Here is a 19612-nt window from a genome sequence, read left to right as displayed (position 1 = left end):
AGGAGGTGGCTCAGGCTTTTGTGGCACTGTGAAGAGAGGTGTGACCTGCAGCAAGCTCTTCCTATTGCCAGAGGCATGGTGCCGTGTCCACCCTGGATGAGTTTTCCTGGCCTATCTTCCCATCTGCCAGCATGGCTGTATGAGAGAGGTGAAGTCTGCACTGTGTGGGGAGGGAGGGATAGGTGTTATCCTGGTGGTGATGGGAACGCATGTTCTAGGGCTGGTGGAGAGCCAGCAACAGCAGGTGTCCTATCCTACCGTCCACCACCCTCAAGCTGTTCCTCTAAAGAGAATGTCCTCCTCTCTTGTATTTTGTGCTGCCAGTGAAATGCTTGTTTTGAGTTGTACCTGAAACAGGTATGTGGGGCATTTTAAGCCCCTGCCCCTTGCAGTGGGAAAGAACACCAAGAGGCCTTTGCTACCTTCTCTTTTTTGCTCTCTCTCTTTCATGCTGAGAGCTTCATGTTTATGATGGAGGATGCTGTACTGCAGCTAGACTGAGTGTTCCTTGGTCTGTGAGCAGGGATGTCACCCACCACATCTGGGTGCCCAGGGCCCCATCCAGCCTGGCCTTGAATGGGGCCTCCCAGGAAGAGGGCATCCACAGCTCCTCAGGGCAGCCCATTCCAGTACCTCAGCACCCTCTCAGTAAAAAACTTCTTCTGAATGTCTAATTTAAATCTCTCTTCCTTTAGTTTAAAACTGTTCCCCATCTTCTATCATTATCCACCCATGTTCTTGTTACACGACCTGACCCTTTGTCAGTGTGTCCTTCTAGCTCTGTGTAGCCCTGTTTGTATCCCTGCCAGTGAGCTCCATGTGCCGGCATAAGGAGGCTGGAGCCTCTGTGTCCCCCAGCATAGCTGCGGGGCTGAGGATGTCTGATTTTACTTTACCTTCTCTAATTAAGTTGTTTTATTTTGATTTTGTGTTTGGGTGTGGTTTTTTTAACATGCTCACTCATCTGGAACCGCATAGCATTTGTAACTTCAGTGTGTGTCTTCAGACTCACATCATGCGGGGCTTTGATTATTTTTTTTTGGCAGAACAGCAGCTAAAGTTTTCCCTTTCTCACTATTGAGCAATTGGGCCAATGACCTCCTCCTGAAATCACAACTGTGATCCATTTTCTGTTCTAAAGCAGCAAAGGCATCATAGTTCACAGCATAGCACAGAGCTGTGCCTAGCAGGCAACACTTTCCAATTTCAGTTTCTTCTGTTGGCCAAGTCATGCTGGGAGATGTAACTTAAGGCTAAAAAACCTCCACAGGGTGTGCAAGGCCTGTCTGTGTGTCAAGCACCTTTACATCTCCTCTTAGACAGCACTGAATTGGAGAAGGCTGTTTTCCTTTTCTAGAATTAGGGGGAGCATAGCTGTTAAGAGAGACTACATGATTGGGAAAAAAACAATCAAGAAAAACCACACAAACTGCAAAAACAAGTTCTGAGTCCAATTTAAACCCTGTCCCTACACAATGGCCTGTTTCTAATCTCTGTGCCACCAGTAACAAAGCTTCTGCAGGCACTGAAGATTGTAGGACCTTGCTCTCAGACATCAGGCAAAGAAGAAGAGTAGAAATGGACAGCCTGATCATTTTGCAGTCCCCTAGGAAGAAGCAAATGAAACTGAGCAGGGATTAACAATTCCTGAAACCTTGTTTGGCATTCCAGAGGCCACTGTTGTTACAACAATGTTACAACAGTTATTCAGGAATGCTATTATACCACCAGGACTGTCTCTGAGAAGTTGCATTTTCTAAACTATGATTTCTTGGTTTAGCTTCCAGGGGTGTCATTGCTGATTTTACATAGGACCTTGGATACAGGGGGAAAAATTCTTCTCTTGTTCTAAGACCTTGGCTCTGCAAATTAGTTTAGTTTTGCACTTTGGTAGAAACATTGCCCAATAAGCTCTATGGTAAACCCCTCCACCCCCAGCCAAAATCCCCAATCTTACTGATTTTCACAGAGCTGGGATTTCACATGTGGGCTCAAAGTTCATAGACTTACCTAATGCCTCTGCTGCTATCTCTACTGCCTTATGCTTGCTTCCTCCACTCATGCAAAGTACCTTATTGATCAGTTCTCTTTAAACCCCTAAGGATACTTCCTGCCTACTCAGTGAGCAAGGCTGGCAGAATCAGTGCCTGTGTGCACAAAAGGTACCAGATGATCACATTTAGGCCAAATATTCTATCAATATTTACTTCATATGTTTTTCCACAACTTAGCACCTCCTTTAATCATTGCATCTCTATCTAGTCCATTCTGCAGACATTTCATTTGCTTCTTTAGGAACAATACCAATGTTAGTATCACCATGAGAAGTCAAGGACAAAGTATTTAAGAAGAATGATTCCTTCCAAGGGAAAAGTTTGGGATGCCCAAAGCAGGCATGCCTGGGTGCCAGACAATGATACTGGTAGCTGCAGGAAGACTACGCAAGGAGGACAAAGTGTAACTGGTACATGTGGATCCTTCCTTGGAAGTATTACTCAAGAGGAAGTTTTTATGAGACCTGTGGTGTTTGCAGTGCATCCAGAAGTCAGAGAAGGAGAAGAGGGAGAGAGTTGGAAAGGGCCTAAAGAGGGAAGAATCTTTGGAAGGGCAAGCAAGAAAGCCAGAAAGAAAAAACCTTTGTTTGTTGCTCTGTGAAGGGCACAAAGGCAACTCATGTGCCCCAGAATGACAGTGCCATGAAAGTTACAACAGAAATCACCAATGGGGAAGGATATCCTTCTTTCCCCCATTTTTTTTTTTTCTTTTTCTAATTTAGTTCAAAAGAATGGCAGGAGCATGAGGCAAAGTGTTATTTGTGTAGCAGGGAAAAGACACATATGAGGGCATCTGTTTTAAGGAGCTGCTTCAAAAATAACCACAGGAGAGGAGTGTGTTTGCAGAGCGCAGCAGGCGACCTGCAGAGTCGTGGAAAGTGAGACAGCAGTGGTGCCCTGAGTGCAGACAGCCCCAAATGTCTACAGCATTGTGTACATTTGTACTCATTGCGAAACCACCCCACCCTGACCCCAGTGGGTGTTTTACAAATTGAAGGAGGTGCTGTTTCCATGTTTTCTGCCCAAAAACATTGATCCCTTTTCTGTTGCTCTCCTTCTTGACCCCTTTTTCTTAAGTCAGCAGCTTTTAAATTCCATTTTCAAGTCTTTAAAAAGTAACCCTGTTTCAATGAATCTCCAAAACATATGGCAAAGGAATGCAAATTTGGGTACTACTCCATCCCAGAGATGAGGTCTTGTTCACCAGGAAAATAAAGGAATAGCAGACTGACAGATTTTGGAGCAGGATGCTCATATCTAGTGTTCTGCCCTAGCCTATTTACTGCTGAGTACAGGAACAGGCAGAAAACTTGGTCACTGATTTACTGAGATGCTTTAAGAAAGTCCATTACACCTTACCTGTTGCTTCAGTTTCCCAGTGGGTAAAACAGAGAAGTGAGAAGCACAACTTTTATCCTCGTTTTCTTTCTGAAGTCTGTGGTTTCAGACAGCTCTGAAAGTGTTGTGGTGGAGGATTCAATGCAAGTATCAGGTGTGATCCATTAGTGAAATGACAGGGGTAAAACCAAATGGCATGAGGAATCCCACAGGGGAACACAATGTTTCAGGCACCAGGCAGTTAATTTCTCCTGTTAGCCAGGTAAGAGAGCATGTTTGGTAAAGACCAAATGAAAACTGAGCATAATTTCTCATTGAGAGATTCACCCTTTCCATGGCCAAATACTCCTTAGAACAGAACTTTGACAAAACATGCATGAGGAATTTGCATCTGTATTTTCTAATGTTACATTGGACAATCAATGGCAGACACCACTCCAAAGTAGCAACCAGGTGTTTCCCCCCTGCTTTTTTGAGTTATCCACTGTGAGTAACAGAAACGTTTCACAAAGAGAAGTGAGGCTTTGAGATATAGTAGCTGATACCACCCGAGGAAGACACAGCTGTATTTCTTTTCTACACTAGTGGCTGTCAGCAAGTATCACTGAGATGACTTCGGCTATCCCCTACCTCACGGGAAGCATTCTCCTCTGTGCTCCCTCCAGTACTGTGTTTTCTGATAAAGAACAAATGTTTCTGCTGAAATCAGTTCATGCTGCAGTAACTACTTGGAACAAAGCTTTGCTTTCAGTTGTAAAAATTCTCACAGCACAAAGTTAACTATTTGGAGTCTCGCAGAACTATTCCATATGCACTTGGCTATGCCTGGTATAACCATGATTGCACTTTGGCCAGTGTTTGGAAGCTGAGTACAACCTGCAGTGCAGCTTCATATGTCTGTAAACCAAGAAAGGGCTGTGCTTTGGACAAAACTTGATATTTCAAAAGTGTTGAGTAGCAGTCAAATTATCTACTCAAATGATTTCACCAAAGGTCATTTAGTGCCCAGACTGCTTACACCATGCCACTGGGTGCCTCTTTTTAGTGCCCAGGCAAGTTGCAAACTAGGCCCTGTAGGACTTGTGTCTGACTGCTTTCAAGGAGACTTGGTCTTCTAAGCATCGAGATCACTTTTGGAATGAGAGCTTTGGCATAATGGGCTGAATTCTGAGAGGTATTCAGGCATACAAATAGTTTGGTTTTTAAACTTTCCTTCAAGTATTTAATGGTTTACTGTTTTGATGTCTCTTCTGGCTTTGCCAAGATTAAGCTTTTTCTATTACTTTGTAACCACATAGAAGGTATAAAACATTTCACTCTCAAGAAATTTATGGGTGTTTCATTCCAGCTTGGACTCAGCATATGGCTTTCTTTGTGTAGCTGTTTGATTGCATCATCCTTGTTTCAGATGTGACAATTTGGCTTAAACCTTTCTTTTCCTTGTGTGAAGTGGGACGTGAGTGCATTGCACCATTTGGTTGTGCATATCCACTGGACATGCTGTTCTCTGCTACAGGATTATGGAAAACTGGCCAAGTTTTTCTCTGACTGCTGCTGTACAGATGCAGGCAGGGTAGCAAGTGAAGCTTGTTAGGACAAAGATGTATTCTGGAAGAGAACAAGCACTGTAAGCAGGCACCTGTGAACAGGTATTCTTTATGGTGCAGAACTGACTGAGTGCAGGCTCTTCCTCATCCACCAAGCCAAAGCTGCCCTTGTGTTTGATACGGTCCCTGTTCCTGCCACCCTTTCTCACAGTTCGGCTGCAGGGTCCTATGCACCTTGGCTTGCTCCCTGAATGTCTCACTGCTGCTGAGTCCTGAACCTATCAAAACCTGGGCAATGTCCCTTTCTCTCTGTCTGGTGCACGCCCTCTGGAAGGCAGACATCAGAAGGCTGCACAGCGGGGTAATTTACCACTAGATGGCTGGACCTCCTTTTTGTCCAGCTCTCAGTTTTGTTCCCAGCTCAGTGACCGTGCTCAGCCCAGAACAATGAACCCGTTGTAAGCTCTCTGCCTGCCCACTTTATAGCTTAAAATTTTTAAACAGCTGATGCTTTTAGCAGATTTACCTTCATGAAGAATAATTCCAACTTTTGAAACGTACTGAAAGAGCTGTGGTAATATCTAAGAAAATTATAGCTCTTTTTGCAAGACAAAAAGGAAAAGCTCCCTAGTCCTGTTCTTGTTTTTTTTTTTTTTTTTTCCATTCCATGTATAATATAGTTTTCACTGAGTCTTACTTTGTAGGTGTATGCATAAGTGGGACACATTTAACAGTTCATCACTCAGACTGGAATGCAACATCATAGTGTTCTGAATAGTCACAGCCACGTACTTTGATCTGGTTAATTTGGTGATGTGAAATCTGCAAAACTTTTAGACACTGACATACAAGTCACTGTGATTTGAGGCAGCAATGTCTTTCCTTTAACAAAAATTATTTTGCCCACAGTCAATATCTTCAAAAAATTAACACCTCTGGATGAAAAATGTCAACTTTCCTGACATTTGCAGATTGCAGAGATTGCAGACTGATATATTATACAGAGCAAGAAGGTCTGCTTCAAAAGGGAGGTTTTTCCTGCCTGAAAGCAGACAAGAGGAATAGGCAAGGAATCTGTTTCTTGAAGATACCACTTTTTTTTTTCCTTATCAGTCTCTTCACATTTTCAGCTCTGTTACTTGTATTTACTGGGTTCACATTGCGTGTCTATAGATGTATTTGTATCCTGAGTTCAAAACAAGAGAGAGGTATGTTTTTAAATTGAAATTATTTTAGCTGTTTTGCTGTCACAGCACTTGCATTTTATGCTTGCCGTTTTCAGGAACAAGGAGAAGTCATTGTCCCTGCTTCCAAGGTAGTATAATCTAAAATATCAAACCTGGAAATCTTAGGGCACTTTAACAGCTTTGTGGGAGTCTGAAGTTGTGCCTAAAGATGGTGATACATGAAATAGTAAGATGGAGATGAATCTAGAAATAGTTCTGGGGTGGGTTTTCTTTTCTTTTTTTATGTAGCAGTCTCTCACAGTTCAATTTTTTAAAGCACTATGACAGCAAAAAAAAAAAAAAAAGCTGATGGTTTAACTAGTGTGGTAGAACAGCAGGAAATTAAAATGAACTCCACCCATCAAGACTCACAGAGAAATACAGGTAGTGAGGCATACAGCAAATGATGAGCCTCTGAATAAACAGACTTCAAAAGTAATTGTTCAGTCCAACAAGAATATTAGTGGCTACTCTGTTCTCATCTGCAGGAAGGTTTCTGGTTTTGTTAATGCAACAGGAGAAAGTAAGAAAGGCTTGGAAATTTCCATTTAGTGGACTTGCAAACAAGTAAATTATAAATTTTTCGAAGTGCTTCCTTTTTACAGGTGCCTGAAGGGTAACATGTGTAGGTTATTTATGAAGTGCAACCTCACGTTTGGAAGTCGTCCAGAAACAAAGTCCTACTTGATCCCGTCACAAGCAGAATGTTGTTGATGAGCACAGAATGTCAAAGATGTAGCATTATCACAGGCATTGTGTATTCCTGCTTTGACACTGTGGGAAGCAAAAAGCCATGGTTTCTAATCACTCTAGTACTGCTCTTTTATGCCTTTTGGTAATGTTTAAATAAACTTACTTTATTTACCTTGTTCCTAAGCAGATCCACTGATATAAGCTATACAGAATACTGCTGTAAAAACCTGTTCACTGGTGCTATTACAAGTGCTGTGTTTGCTGTGGCAGCTCTGCATAACATCTGAGAAATCAGAAGTGTCAATACCAAAGGTAAAGGAAACTGGTATCTTTATCCAGCTATGTGGTAGCTGTCACTGGATGTGAATAGAGAAGGTGGGTATGAAGAAACAGACAGAAAATTGTGAGGAAATCAGCTTAACTGTATCACCAACCTTCCTTTGGGATTATCAGCTCACTTGCACAGTCCTAATAAACTGTTAGAGGCCCTTGATGCACCCTGTTGTGTAGTCTGACAGACAGGAGACACCAGTGTCACAGCAGATACGACAGCATTTTTGTCACTTCTCTTTCCATGGCTCAGATGAGCAAGCCTGTTCCTGACAGAGGGTAGGAGGTGGCTCCCTGCAGCCAGGCTGCGCTGTGTGTCTGGGCCCTCCTCCAGCAGGTGCTGACTCCCTTGTGCACCTCATTGCTCTCCCCAGAGGGTTTTGGATCAGCTCTGCTGTGAAGGCAAGGACATAAAGTCCCTTCAGATCACAGCATCTCTATAGCCATTTGAATCAAAAAGCAATGAAAAAAATGTTCCTTGGATTGGAAATGAGAGCTTTTTGCACAGCTGGCTTTTTCTACTCTGTTCTCAGCAAGACAATTTAAGTCCCTGCCTGCACAGAGGTCTGGGGGCTGAACTCCTGACCAAGCTAGCCAAACAGGTACTCCAGTGCCTTTTAGCTCAATTATTGGCCAGGCCATGGTGGAAAACTCTTCTGAAAGTTGGGCTCTGAGACTAATTGCTCTGCTAGCCTCCCCTCCTACCACTCTGGCTGCAACTTAAAGCCTACAACAGCCAGATTTGCAGTTGGGCACTCTCATCCCACCACCTGCTTGCACTCCCTGACCTTCTGACAGGTTTACAAACGTTTCTGGAAAAAGGTGCCAGAATGATTCCTGAGGGATTGTTCTTGTGGTAAACTCTGATCCAGGCTCCCAGGAGAAAGAAAAATCATCACAGGAGAAGATGGGAGGATAGGAGAAGCTCAGGTGGTTATGGCCTAAGTAAAGGAAACCCTGGAAGGGAAACATTCTCAAAGATTACTTAAAATGGTGGATTTGCAGAAAATCTTATCACCATTAAAAACACACTCAGAGGAAACAGTCACTCTCCTGAGTGGTATTACAGAGCAAACATTGTAAGTTAAACTTCTGAGTTGAGTGTGTCCTGTATTGTATGATGAACAATGGCTGAAAGCAGCTCAGAAGGCCTTGAAAAACCTAATGATCATATGGTGTTCTGTTATAGGATGAACACCTGTTGTCCTTTTGGACAGAGCATCATCAAAAATTATACCTGAACCTTCAGGTATACACAAGCAATAGTCCATGTTTGGGAAGTGAGCAACTTCCAAATTTGCAGAGTTTGTCTAATGCTTTTAGCAATACAAAGTTAAAAAGATAAATTTGGCACTTACTGGAGTCTAAGTTTATATCCATAGTAATGACCATGGTGCAGTAGCACCAGTAATGGAAGGGGAGCTGACTACCCACACTGATTGCAGTCATCCCTAATTTAGGACTGCAAATCTGTGTCTCTTTTTGTAGAATAATGCATATGTTTTATCTAATTAAACCCTGTCACTGTCACGTCCATGAAACAGTTGTAAGAACTACCTCATCCTTAATGCCCTTTGGAGTCAGTTTGGTTGTATGAGTGCTTGGAACCACACTTGCAGCCACTGCGTGACAGTGAGCTATGGACCAGGTATGTCATACTATTCCTGCTTCACTGTTTTATAGACTTGTTAGGGGATAAAGAAAGAGCTCTGTAAAAAGCTCCAGAACAGGGGCTTGCTGAGGCACAGCACCCACTAAAGAAACAGAGCTGTGTGTCAGGATGTTTGCCCCAAGCAGCACCGTGGTGCAGCCGCAGACCCAGCCGCTCCTTTGCCCCTGCCTGCAGACTGTGGGCAGAAGTGTGCCACCACTCCCACCCCTTCCTCTCACAAGGAGCTCAGGCAGCAGCTCGAGGTGCCTGACACAAAAAGAAATAAAGGCTCAGATACACACTGTCTTGAGAAAGCAAAATCAGACACAATGCAACTGGTTATTTGTTGTTATTTGGTATGCCTTATAATCAGTTTCTGGCCTCTAACCCTGTAGATGTATAGACATGCTTCATGCTTTGTGACTCATCCTAACAACAACGTTGTTGTTATCACATTATAATGATGCTGGGTTGGTCCTGCAAGATTATATTATTATCCAGTATTGAGAGCTAAGTTTCATATGAAAAAGCAGCTCAATACTCACCAGTGTTACCCGTAACAGTAATTAGTCAGTACTTGCACTTGTTATTCTTGAGGGAGGCTGAAGTCACATCTGGGGCAGAGTATGCACTTCCACCAGGGCCAATACAACTTGTATCACTACTTGAGTTTAGTCTTATGAAAGTCTTATCTCAGGATTTCTTCTAAACCTAAACAATGTCCCCTCATCAGTGCTCACACTTTTGTTAAGCAGAAAACAAAGTGTTTTTATGGTTACAAAACTAGAAAATGAACACAAGTGGCATTATGAGCTAGTATGTTATTTAGATTGAAAAATATTGAAATTGATTGAAAAATACCTGTGACTCTATAAATCTTGTCTGTCAGAAAGCTCTATGGTTTTGCCATGGAGAAAGATTGCTGTCCTATGAATTCGCACTAAAGTGGAGTGTCTAAGAAATAGCTGGACTTATGGACACACACACTGAACTTTTCTTAGACCACAGCTCTTTATCTCTGTGCATGTGGCACAAGGTGAGATTGGCATTGGGATAACTCACGGAACTACAGCCTTCACTGTACTGCTCTGCCATTTCTCTTCTCAAGTCGTTCCTGTTTGCATTTCTTTTCCCTGGAAAATGTCAAAGAATTCATAGATCAAAAAACAGGAGCTGACACAAAGACAGAAGTACTGGATCTAAGGAATGATTGATTTGAGGAATTGGGGTGAGGACTCTTTACTTGGTAGGAAGTAAGAATTTCAGAATCCACAACTATACCTTCTTTTAAGATATGAACTTCTCAAACATGCCACACTTATTAGTATTAGAGTTGGCCAGTCTTTAGTCAGAAGAAGTCCATTTATATCTTAGAGATGGGAAGTAGATTTAGTCATACAGATGGGACTTTTTCTCAATGTCAGTGGCAAATCAAAGCATTCCTGGTGTTATGAAGCACTGTGCTGCTAGAACCAGCTTTGTCATTGAAATACCGCCCATTAGTACTCCTGTGCCTTGTCAGATGAATTATGAACTGATGGAATTTGAATAACTGTCTTGCCCTTCTGCAAGAAAAGGTAATATTGCTCCTGCTTAGTATTGCCTCAGGCTTTTGTGCCAAAACATCACAGTAGAATTCAGTGTTGACTGGTAACTAACAGTGAATTTAAAGTGCTGCCACAGTCATCTTGCTCAGCTTCCAGGCCTAGGTGGCCAAAGCACGTAAGAAGCAATCCACAAGAGATGGCACAAAGCCAAAGGACGGGGATTTTTTTTATCCCTGTTTGTTTAGGACAGGAGGCAAAATGTGTTTGCAAAGCAGAAAGGCTGCTGCAGGTGCAGAAGGCTCTGATACAGCTGGCATTCTGGAAGATCAATTACCTACATCAAAGCAGTTCTACTGCCTTTGCTATCTGCTTGCTTATTACACACAAAGTGAATTAAAAAGAGCAGGGTTCTGTGTTCAATACCCTCTTCAAGTGAGCAATCTAACTCTTAAAAGCGGACATCCTTAAACTGATCAGATGATGGGACAATGTGAAATGCTTTTGGCTTTAAAAAGACACTTGGCAATGATAATACTATGCTTGATTGAGAAAGCAAGTCAACTTATGTAATATGATGCTATAAATGATGTAGGTTGATTTCTTTTTGAGTTGTTGGGAATCAATGGACTAACAGGTAAAACATCTGATGTTGTTACTGAATTTATCATAATAAATATTATTCTACAATATTTTGCTCCTGCCTGTGAAGCATTAAAATGCTAAAGGGTGCCAACACGTGATATTAGGAGTGTGTTATGACAGTACCATTATAAATGTTTGTACAAGTTGTCACAAATATTTGAAGCCACTTGTAAAAACAGTACCTTAATATAATACATTATTACCATACCCTACTGTAAGTGGTGATGTGCCTTTATCCACTGGTACAGACCATGTGCATTACTAATTAGTCACCGTTTTCTACCCTCTTCCCACGGATGGTCTTGCAAAGACAGTGTTAACAATAGACAACAGGGATAACATTCATGTGATAAACTATACAGTCACAGTTAAAGTGTATAGATGTGTTGCAATAATTTCTCATTTACCAGAAACATTGCTTATTTTCATGGATCCATTTCAGCAGATGCTATTTCTTCTCAACGTCTACCAGATGTGACAGACAAATATTTCTCTTCGCTTTCAAAAAAGACTCATGACAAGGCCCCGTAACTGATATGATGTGATCTTGAACCAAGACTGTCTTCCATAGTTCTATCAGTATATGCTTCTGAAGTGTGTTATCTAGCAGTCCTGTAGAGATGGGAAATGTAATTTATTATAAAGAATTGAATTAAGAGTTGTACTTGCAGAATCACATAAACACAGAATCAATTAGGTTGGAAAAGACCTCCAGTATCGAGTCCAACTTTAACCAATCCCGACCTTGTCAACCAGACCGTGGCACTACGTGCAACATCCAGTCATTCCTTAAACACCTCCAGGGGCTGTAACTCCACCACCTCCCTGGGCAGCCCATTCCAATGTTTAACAACCCTTTTTGTGAAGGAATGCCTCCTAATGTCCAACCTAAACTTCCCCTGGCACAGCTTGAGGCCATTTCCTCTCATCCTGTCACCGGTTGTGTGGGAGAAGAGGCCAACCCCCACCTGGCACAACCTCCTGTAGAGGTGTAGAGAGTGATAAGGTCACCCCTGAGCCTCCTCCAGACTCTCTCTTAGAGCTGGACCAGGAAACTTTGAAGGCTTGATCCATTGAAATGACGACATTCTACAGCAAAGAAAACCGATTAATTATGCTGTTAATGCCAGACCATGTACACTCTCAATCCCAAACAGCATGTGAATACAACTAAGCCATATAACTTTATAGCTGTCAGGTTCAATATAAACTCAGGGGATGTTAAAATATAAACTCTAGCAATCATTGTAAAATGGTTCTTCATGTGTTTCTGCGCGTGTGGCGCATACCAGATCATGTGGGAGGCGATCTGACGGCGCCCATTGAGAACAACCTCCACGGTGAGATTACGGTCTTGCTCCTCCTCGTAACCGCAGCCAGCCTAGAACCGGTGCTGCCCGCCTGGCAGCTCTCCCGCTGCGGAGCGGTGTTCTCCGTGCCAGGCGGGGCCAGTCCTCGCTGTCTCAGCATTCCCTGGCCTGCGCCACCCCGGGCAGTTGGAGCGGAGGGATGGAGGGATGGAAGACTGGAGGGATGGCGGGATGCAAGGATGGAGCCCCTCAGCCTGGCACGCCCGGGCCGGGCGGAGCCTCAGGGCCGCTCCCGCCCCTCCCTCAGCGCCCTCGGCCTTCTCGCGGCCGGATTGGCGGGGGGCGCTGCCAATCACGCCGCGGGGCGGGGCGGGGCGCGAGCGGCGGCCCTTGGCGCTGAGGGGGCGCGCGGCGTCGGCCTCTGCCCGGGCCGATCCTGCCCCGGCGCTGCCTTTATCGGCGGCCGCCCCGCTCCTTGTCGCTCTCTCCTGCCTCCCGCCGCGAGCAGCCGGGGCCTCCTCCATGCGGGAGAAGAGGAGGAGGAGGAGGAGGTGGGAGCTGCTCGCCGGCCATCCCCGGCGCCCGGCAAGTCGGAGCCGACCCGCCGCCGCGCCGCTCCTGCTGCATCTCCCCGCGGCGCGGAGCCGGCCCTGAGCTCTGCCCGCCGCGCCGCCCCCGGACCCCTCCTCATAGTCTCGCCCCCACCCTCCTTCCAGTCTTCCCGGACGCCTCCTCCTGGTCTTCCTCCTTTTTTGTTTTTGTTTTTTTTTTTTTTTTATTCCTCTCCATTCTCCCTCCCCCCCCCCCCCTTGTTCCCCCTCCCCTTTGGTTCTCACCCTGGCTGCGAGCAAAGCGTCTTCATGAGCGCAGAGGATGTCCGGAAAGCACTACAAGGGGCCTGAAGTCAGTTGTTGCATCAAATATTTCATCTTCGGCTTCAATGTCATTTTCTGGGTAAGTGGGGCCGTTTTTGTGTCTTCCTCTGCTTCCTCCTCCTCCACCTCCCCGGCCGCCGCCGCTCCCGGGCTGAGCACGGCCAGGAGCGACAGGGACGTGTGACAGCCCGGCGTGAGGCGGCTGGGGGATTTCGGATGAGGTGTGGGTGCGAGGCCGGGGTGCCGCTGCCTCCGGTCAGCCCTTCCCTGGGCAAGTTGTGGTGCTGCATTCCTCCACCTCCCGGGGGTGCCGGTTCCTCTTCCCTTCCGGCCCTCCTAATTGCTTTTGTTGTAAAGCGGGTTTAGTGCCTTCTTCCCCTCTCCCCGTCTTTTTCTTTCCTCCTGTTCCCTTCTTCCTTCCCCGACCTCTGCTTTGTGGTGGGAGAGGAAGGGAGCAACCAGGCACCCAGGCCTGGAGAACGAATTGATCTGCATGTTTTCACGCTGCCATCCCTGTTAGATGCAAATAATAGAAAGAATCACAGCTCAGGTTCTCTGCACAGTGCTATTTAATGATTTCACAGTGATGAAGTTGTGTATGGCACAGGTTTATTATGATTAGCTATTAACACATAGTAGTAGTAGCAATAATAGGATGGAGGAGGGGGGAGACGGTATTTCCACCCATCCCTAAAGTGCAAGCCCGTAGGAGGCCTGTTTGGGCATTTGTTGGGATTCCTGGCTGTGCTGCTTGATCTGCCTGCACAGTATCTTGTTGCACCATTCCCCACCGGCTGTAGAGTAGGCAGAACTGTACAGTGAAATGTAACCTGCCTGTAACAGTACTTCTAGCATCTTCTCGATGTGTTGGATTGGAAAGAGAAGCAGCTGGTTTTGGATGTTCATACCAAATTTCATAACCACAGAGGGGGAGTGGAGGGGGTAAGCCTTCTCACACACATGTGAGTGATGAGGTCTTCTCACTTCGTGGAATGTTAAAGTCAGGTGAAGGCTCTTACATGTGCAGTTCCCCTCTTTCCATGAGGTATTCTGCACAGCAATAAGAAACACGCATAAACGCAGCTTCACAGATTCACAGAATATTCTGAGTTGGAAGGACCCACCAGGATCATCGAGCTCTGGATCGAACCCAGATGGTGTGGGTGTGTTTTTGAGGGGCTTTGGAAGCAAGTTGAATACATATCCCATATAGCGGCTTGTTTGGACTAGAAAGGAGAATTGGGGAAAAAAGCCCCAACACCACCTTGAAAGTTATGGATGAAGGTAGGGAGGAATAGAGGAGAGAAACCTTCTGAGCAGTGCTGAGCTTCTGGTTGTCCCCTTGGGGAGAACAGAGGATGGTGGTTATGTGGATAGCAGGTATCCATAGCTAACCTCAGGTCTGTGTTCCTGGAAAACTAAGATACCTGAAGAAGATGTTTTGAAAGGATGGGGGTTTTGATTAAGTCCATTTATACGGTAATAGCTTGCCTTAAACAAGAAGATGTGTTGGTGAGAGTGAAGCTGACTGTGGCTTTATGTCAGTGTTTACTTGGCCCCAGACTGACCCCTGCAGATGAACGGTAGCAAGCTTTGTATTATTCTGACCCTATAGAGCTGTTGTGATTGTACTCTTGGCTCAGTTTTTGGTTGTTGAGTTTGCCATGGTTCTTTTCCCTTGTCTGTTTTTTTTGTTTTGATTGTGCTGGGCATATGTTGCTGTGAACACAGATACTTTTCAGCAGGGAGCAAGTAGTGTGAGGAACACTTGTGTGCTGTGTCCTTGGACTGAGAGAGGGAAGTTATGGTGGAATATGCATAGCCATGTTAACTTGGACTTTCACACACTGTTGGTCTGTCAGAAGCTCTGTCCTGTAATTTCCTTCATTTTATTCTCTGCAGGTGAATGTGTGGATGGTGCAAGTGGGGAAGTGGTAATGTTTTAGGTTTTCTGTAACTAGTCTTTTTCTTACTCCTGTGTTCCTGAGGCTGATGCAGCATAGCTTCTGCATGATGGCAGGTGTGCCTCCGTTGTAACTGAATGGGCCAAAGGCTTTATACTGCTGGAATGCTAATCTGAAAGCCTGAAAAAATACAATTGCGTGTCACCCACTCTGCCACTTGCTTGATGTGTGGCCCTTGCATGCAGATTTCCTCTTCTGCAAAATGCTAATTGTCTCATTTGTGTTCCTGGCTAAACTTCTTGAAATTCACAAAGACCAAGCACTTTATGAGAGTTTAGTAATTTCTTTAGAATACTGTAATCTCTTTATGAGAGAGCCAGCATTTATTACCATGTCTCTCCTGATTTGGAGTGAAAACCTAGGCAGATACTCTTGTTGAATACATGTTAGTGTTATTTATACTGAAGTAATAGCAGACCCTTCACTAACTGTGCCAGAAAAGCTGTAAATGAAAATTGCAAATTCAGTTGATTGTTTACAGAAAGTGGTAATCAAAAATAGCCACTAATGTAGTCATTGTAAATAGATGGAAATGACAAAGAGGTGATCATATTTAACCCCATGACACTTTCCAGGATCTTGCAAACAGGGAGATATATAGCACACCTTGTTAGACCTTCTATCTGAGCATTATTATATAGTGGTTTTAACAGAACCTTTTGAAATGTTAATGTAAACAAAGAAAATACTCTCTATTCTGCATCATAAAACAATGGACTAAAAATAAAGAGAACTGAGTTGGAAGAGCAATGATTTTGACAAGAAAATTGTCAGTGCTTTGAATAGAGGAATATTATAGATCTGCTGAAATTATGCGGGGAATGATTGTACTTGCTACTTAAACTCAAGTTATTACAAAGAATCTGAGGCTTTAAATGCCACAGAATAGGGGCAAAATAAATTACCAGACCTTCTTGTCTTTTTTGTTTTGTGCTGGTCAGGTATTCCATTCCTTAAAAACCACAAGAGAATTAGGGTAATTAATATGGGAAAGTTGCACTCCAATGCTGTGTGACTTTAGTTGTGACTAAAGGTGACAGTATTCTTTTTTAGGAGCTAGTTCTCTGGCTTGCACCACCCCAGGTAACGTATTCCTGCCTAAATATGTGTTTCGTACTGTTGTAGAAGACAATATTATCTGCTGAGTCCATGCATAATTGATGTTCTAGTTGTATTTGCAGGTTTAATTTCTTTTGGAAATTCAGTGTTAAAGTTGATAAATACTCTGGAAATGTTTGTTCAGGAAAGCTTATTTTATGAGACTACTATGCTGTCATGGAAAAGGAAATCTCATTGGGCAGTCTCCAAAATAACATTTCGGAACAGAGAGCTAGCAGGCACAAATGCATCTAAATGTAAGGTTGGAACTCAGTGTCGTGTTTCCCTTTACACCGCTCAGCTGCCGTCCTGCTGGCTGTGCACACACCTGTGCTTTAGCTCCGCTGCGTTCTGCCGGTGCTAAGGCACCACACGCTCTGGGTGCTCCCTGTCTCGGCTGGCAGCTGCTGCAGTAGGCACTGCTTTTTCATGAGCCGTTCTGCTCTTGTCTCGTAAAGCGTAAAGCTGTAATACGAGGTAACAGAGAACACTTCTCTGTACTCAAAGCAAACAAACAACACCTCCTTCCCCCTTCGGCTTCCGTGTAGAACGATGTCAAAGGCAGGGTGCTAAAGGTCAAAGTAGGCTGGCCTGCTTCACAAAAGGCAAGAACTATTTCCCCCTCTTTCCCCCTTACTTTAGGAAGACAGTTTTAGGCTGACTTAGTTCCAAGAGATGTTTTTAATTGTTCTCTATGCTTTTTTATATTTATGGAAAATATATGGAAAATATATTTATGGTGGATGTATACCATTGTTAAGATCTGTATTTCAATCCACGCTTGATTCTACTGACCCTGGTCTAATTGGAAAGATGTATAAAAAGCACTGACACCTCAGAAACTTTATCTGGTGATTCACTCTAAGTTATGAGCTGTGCTGCAATTATGATACATCAGCATACCACGAGTCATAACTTGTGTTTTAATCTGCTTGGCATCTGCTGTATTTGATGGCAACTATATGGGAATCTAGATAGTCCTCTGAATTACAGAGAGGTAGCGGGAAGAAAATAAGGTTATGTAAGTGTGTTACAGGAAAAGTGTTGGACAAGTGCACTGACCTTTAAAGGACAACCAATAGATTGCTTATTAAATTTTGTACATTGTTGATAGTTTGTTTTCCAAAGGGGGAAAAGATAATTCTCTGATGTCAGCTGGTTTTCAGATATCCACAAGGAAGTTTTGATTATGTAATTTTTCCTTTGCCACAGTGGTTAAAAAAACCCCCAAACAAATCAATGTGAGGCTTGTTCCATGCAATTTTGAAATGCATTCTGTACCATTTGATCTTTGCATTGGGAGGATGTCCTTGCAGTAGAAGTGGAAGCATTCCGTTCATTTCCCTCCTCTCCCCCTTTATGATCAAATGGCTTTTATTTTTTCATTTTACATTTCTTTAAAGCACAGATGAAGCATAGCTAAGCATTCCACGTGTGGTCTTGCCAGAAAGAGAATAATGCTTGTTTTGGGCAAGTACTCCACTGTTTTGTAGCAGTGAAAGGCAGGGGTGTATATATTGATGAAATAGGTGCATTATTGTGAGGTCGGGATTCTTGAATTCCTCAGTGTCTCTTTCAGCAGATGTAGCCTCAGTCTTTCAAATGCATATAAAAATTTAGTAACTGCTCTCTCCAGGGGGCTTACTTCAGATTTGTAGAGGTCATACTTAGAACAAAAATTTTCCTTGCCTTGTGTAGGCTGTATCATTGATAGTATAAAAATAAATAGGTGAGGAACATGGGAGAAACTATTTCCTTTCTCATAAATATTTGTTTTGTCAAAATTGGGTGTTCATAAGTGTATTACTGTTTTAAGTTATTTGATGTTTCTATTTTCTAAAAGATTGAAGAAGCATAAGGGAACTAGAACTAGAGAAAACACGTGATTAATTGTGTGACTTCTCTTGTTTGATGTGAATGTGCTTCAAGAGAATATTATCGGAGCTATCATATGCTGCTTATATAGTTTCCTTCTGTGTTAAAGATGAATTTGCTAAATATATTTACCAGTCTTCCACCTTGATTGAATTGTCACAGTATGTTTTTTCTGGTGGCACATCTATCTCAAAGTATGAAGAGTCAATTTTGAATCTTCAGTGTCCCAGTCAGAGAAAAGCTGATCCGTGTGAATGGCACCCAGAGCACAGGCAGCCCCAAGAGAATACTTCTGCGAGTGAAACATCTTACGGGTATTTGTGTGTGCAAAAAGAAATGAGCATTGGTCCTAATCCCATTGCCCTTGTTGCATGTTGGTAATATTTCCATAATAAAGGCAACAAATCCATGTTCTGCAACATTGAATTTGAAGGTGGTTGTGCTACCTTAATTCTAATAAGGCAGCTTTGCACTGTGAATTTCTTGATGTATGTGTTAGGATGTACACATTCAGCTGTAGTGGATGATGTAATAGGCATGTAGGGAAGGCATGAGCTGTTCTGGGGAAGAAGGGCTTTCTTTTTCAGGATGGGAACCCAGAAAACATGTTCTTGTAAACAAACAAAAAAAATTACATACAAGGTGCAGTTGATTTAGGATAATGTTCAGATGGAAGATGTGGAAGGGAAAGGCTTTTTTTTGGAGGGGGAGAAGAGGGGTTCAGGGTTTTTTTTGTGTGGAGAGTAGTAAGAAGAAAAATGTAAGGGACTTCTCTGTCCTCTCCAGTGGACAGGATTGAAAGTATGTATGTAATCTGTTATTTAAGAATGCTCTCTAAAACCTAATTCTATAGAATTACCATAATCCTGATGTACTTCTTAGTGAACTTTAATTTATTCTTTGTTCCTCAGACTCTGTAAGATGCAAGTTAATGATTGGTAGAGGATGAGAAACTTGAACTTACAGTTAGTGAAACATCACTTCCTTTTCTTTTGAGTCCCAATTCTACGAATAGACGTTTTGAGGTCTATGTTGAAAAAGCATGATAAGCTGTTTTTGGCACCAGGGGTGCTGCAAGTTATAAATTTGGAGCAAGAAGCTGATGTGTTGTTAAGTGCTCAGGCTAGATACTTCAACAGTTCATACTCCATTAGCCAAAAGCAGTAACCTGTGAAGATGTGCTATGGGCATTTAGAATATAATGCTTTGCTTTCAGTTAAAACCGTAGGTGAAAGAAAATATTTTTGACCCAAAATAATCACTTGACCTAATTCTACCAGCTAGGAAATTCTGGTCTTAAACTACAGTGCTGCAGGAGAACCTTGTTTTGCCCAAAATATGCAGCACGCTTCTCAAATGCATGGCTAGTAGCCTGTCAACAGGACTGTAATTGTTTTATTGATGTAGACAGGAGAGCAAGGAGCTGAACAGCTCATGAAGTAACCCAGCTCTGTTAGAGATG

The 19612-nt window shown here is 43.3% G+C and overlaps 1 protein-coding gene and 1 long non-coding RNA gene across 3 annotated transcripts in view; one reads left to right on the top strand and one right to left on the bottom strand.

Annotated features, from left to right (window-relative positions):
* The window catches only part of TSPAN5 (tetraspanin 5), a 98190-nt gene continuing 78578 nt past the window's right edge, over positions 1 to 19612 (top strand). The window contains exon 1 of one of the 2 annotated variants that reach the window (XM_069013133.1): positions 1 to 148. In XM_069013133.1, the coding sequence (XP_068869234.1) occupies positions 140 to 148 (9 nt within the window). In that variant the 5' untranslated portion in view covers positions 1 to 139. Of the gene's footprint in view, positions 149 to 12708; positions 13293 to 19612 lie in introns of those variants that run through there. The other variant, XM_069013129.1, reaches the window with a different exon arrangement.
* On the bottom strand, positions 6461 to 13263 carry LOC138109531 (uncharacterized). Its single transcript, XR_011150550.1, has 3 exons — positions 13175 to 13263; positions 11436 to 11640; positions 6461 to 9972 (listed from the first exon to the last, which is right to left on the bottom strand). It is a non-coding gene; the product is annotated as an uncharacterized lncRNA (long non-coding RNA).

The sequence above is a fragment of the Aphelocoma coerulescens genome, chromosome 4 (assembly GCF_041296385.1).
Source record: "Aphelocoma coerulescens isolate FSJ_1873_10779 chromosome 4, UR_Acoe_1.0, whole genome shotgun sequence".
In the NCBI taxonomy this organism is placed as follows: domain Eukaryota; kingdom Metazoa; phylum Chordata; class Aves; order Passeriformes; family Corvidae; genus Aphelocoma; species Aphelocoma coerulescens.
Note: the sequence above shows the minus strand (reverse complement) of the source record. Positions and strands in the feature narration are given on the sequence as shown.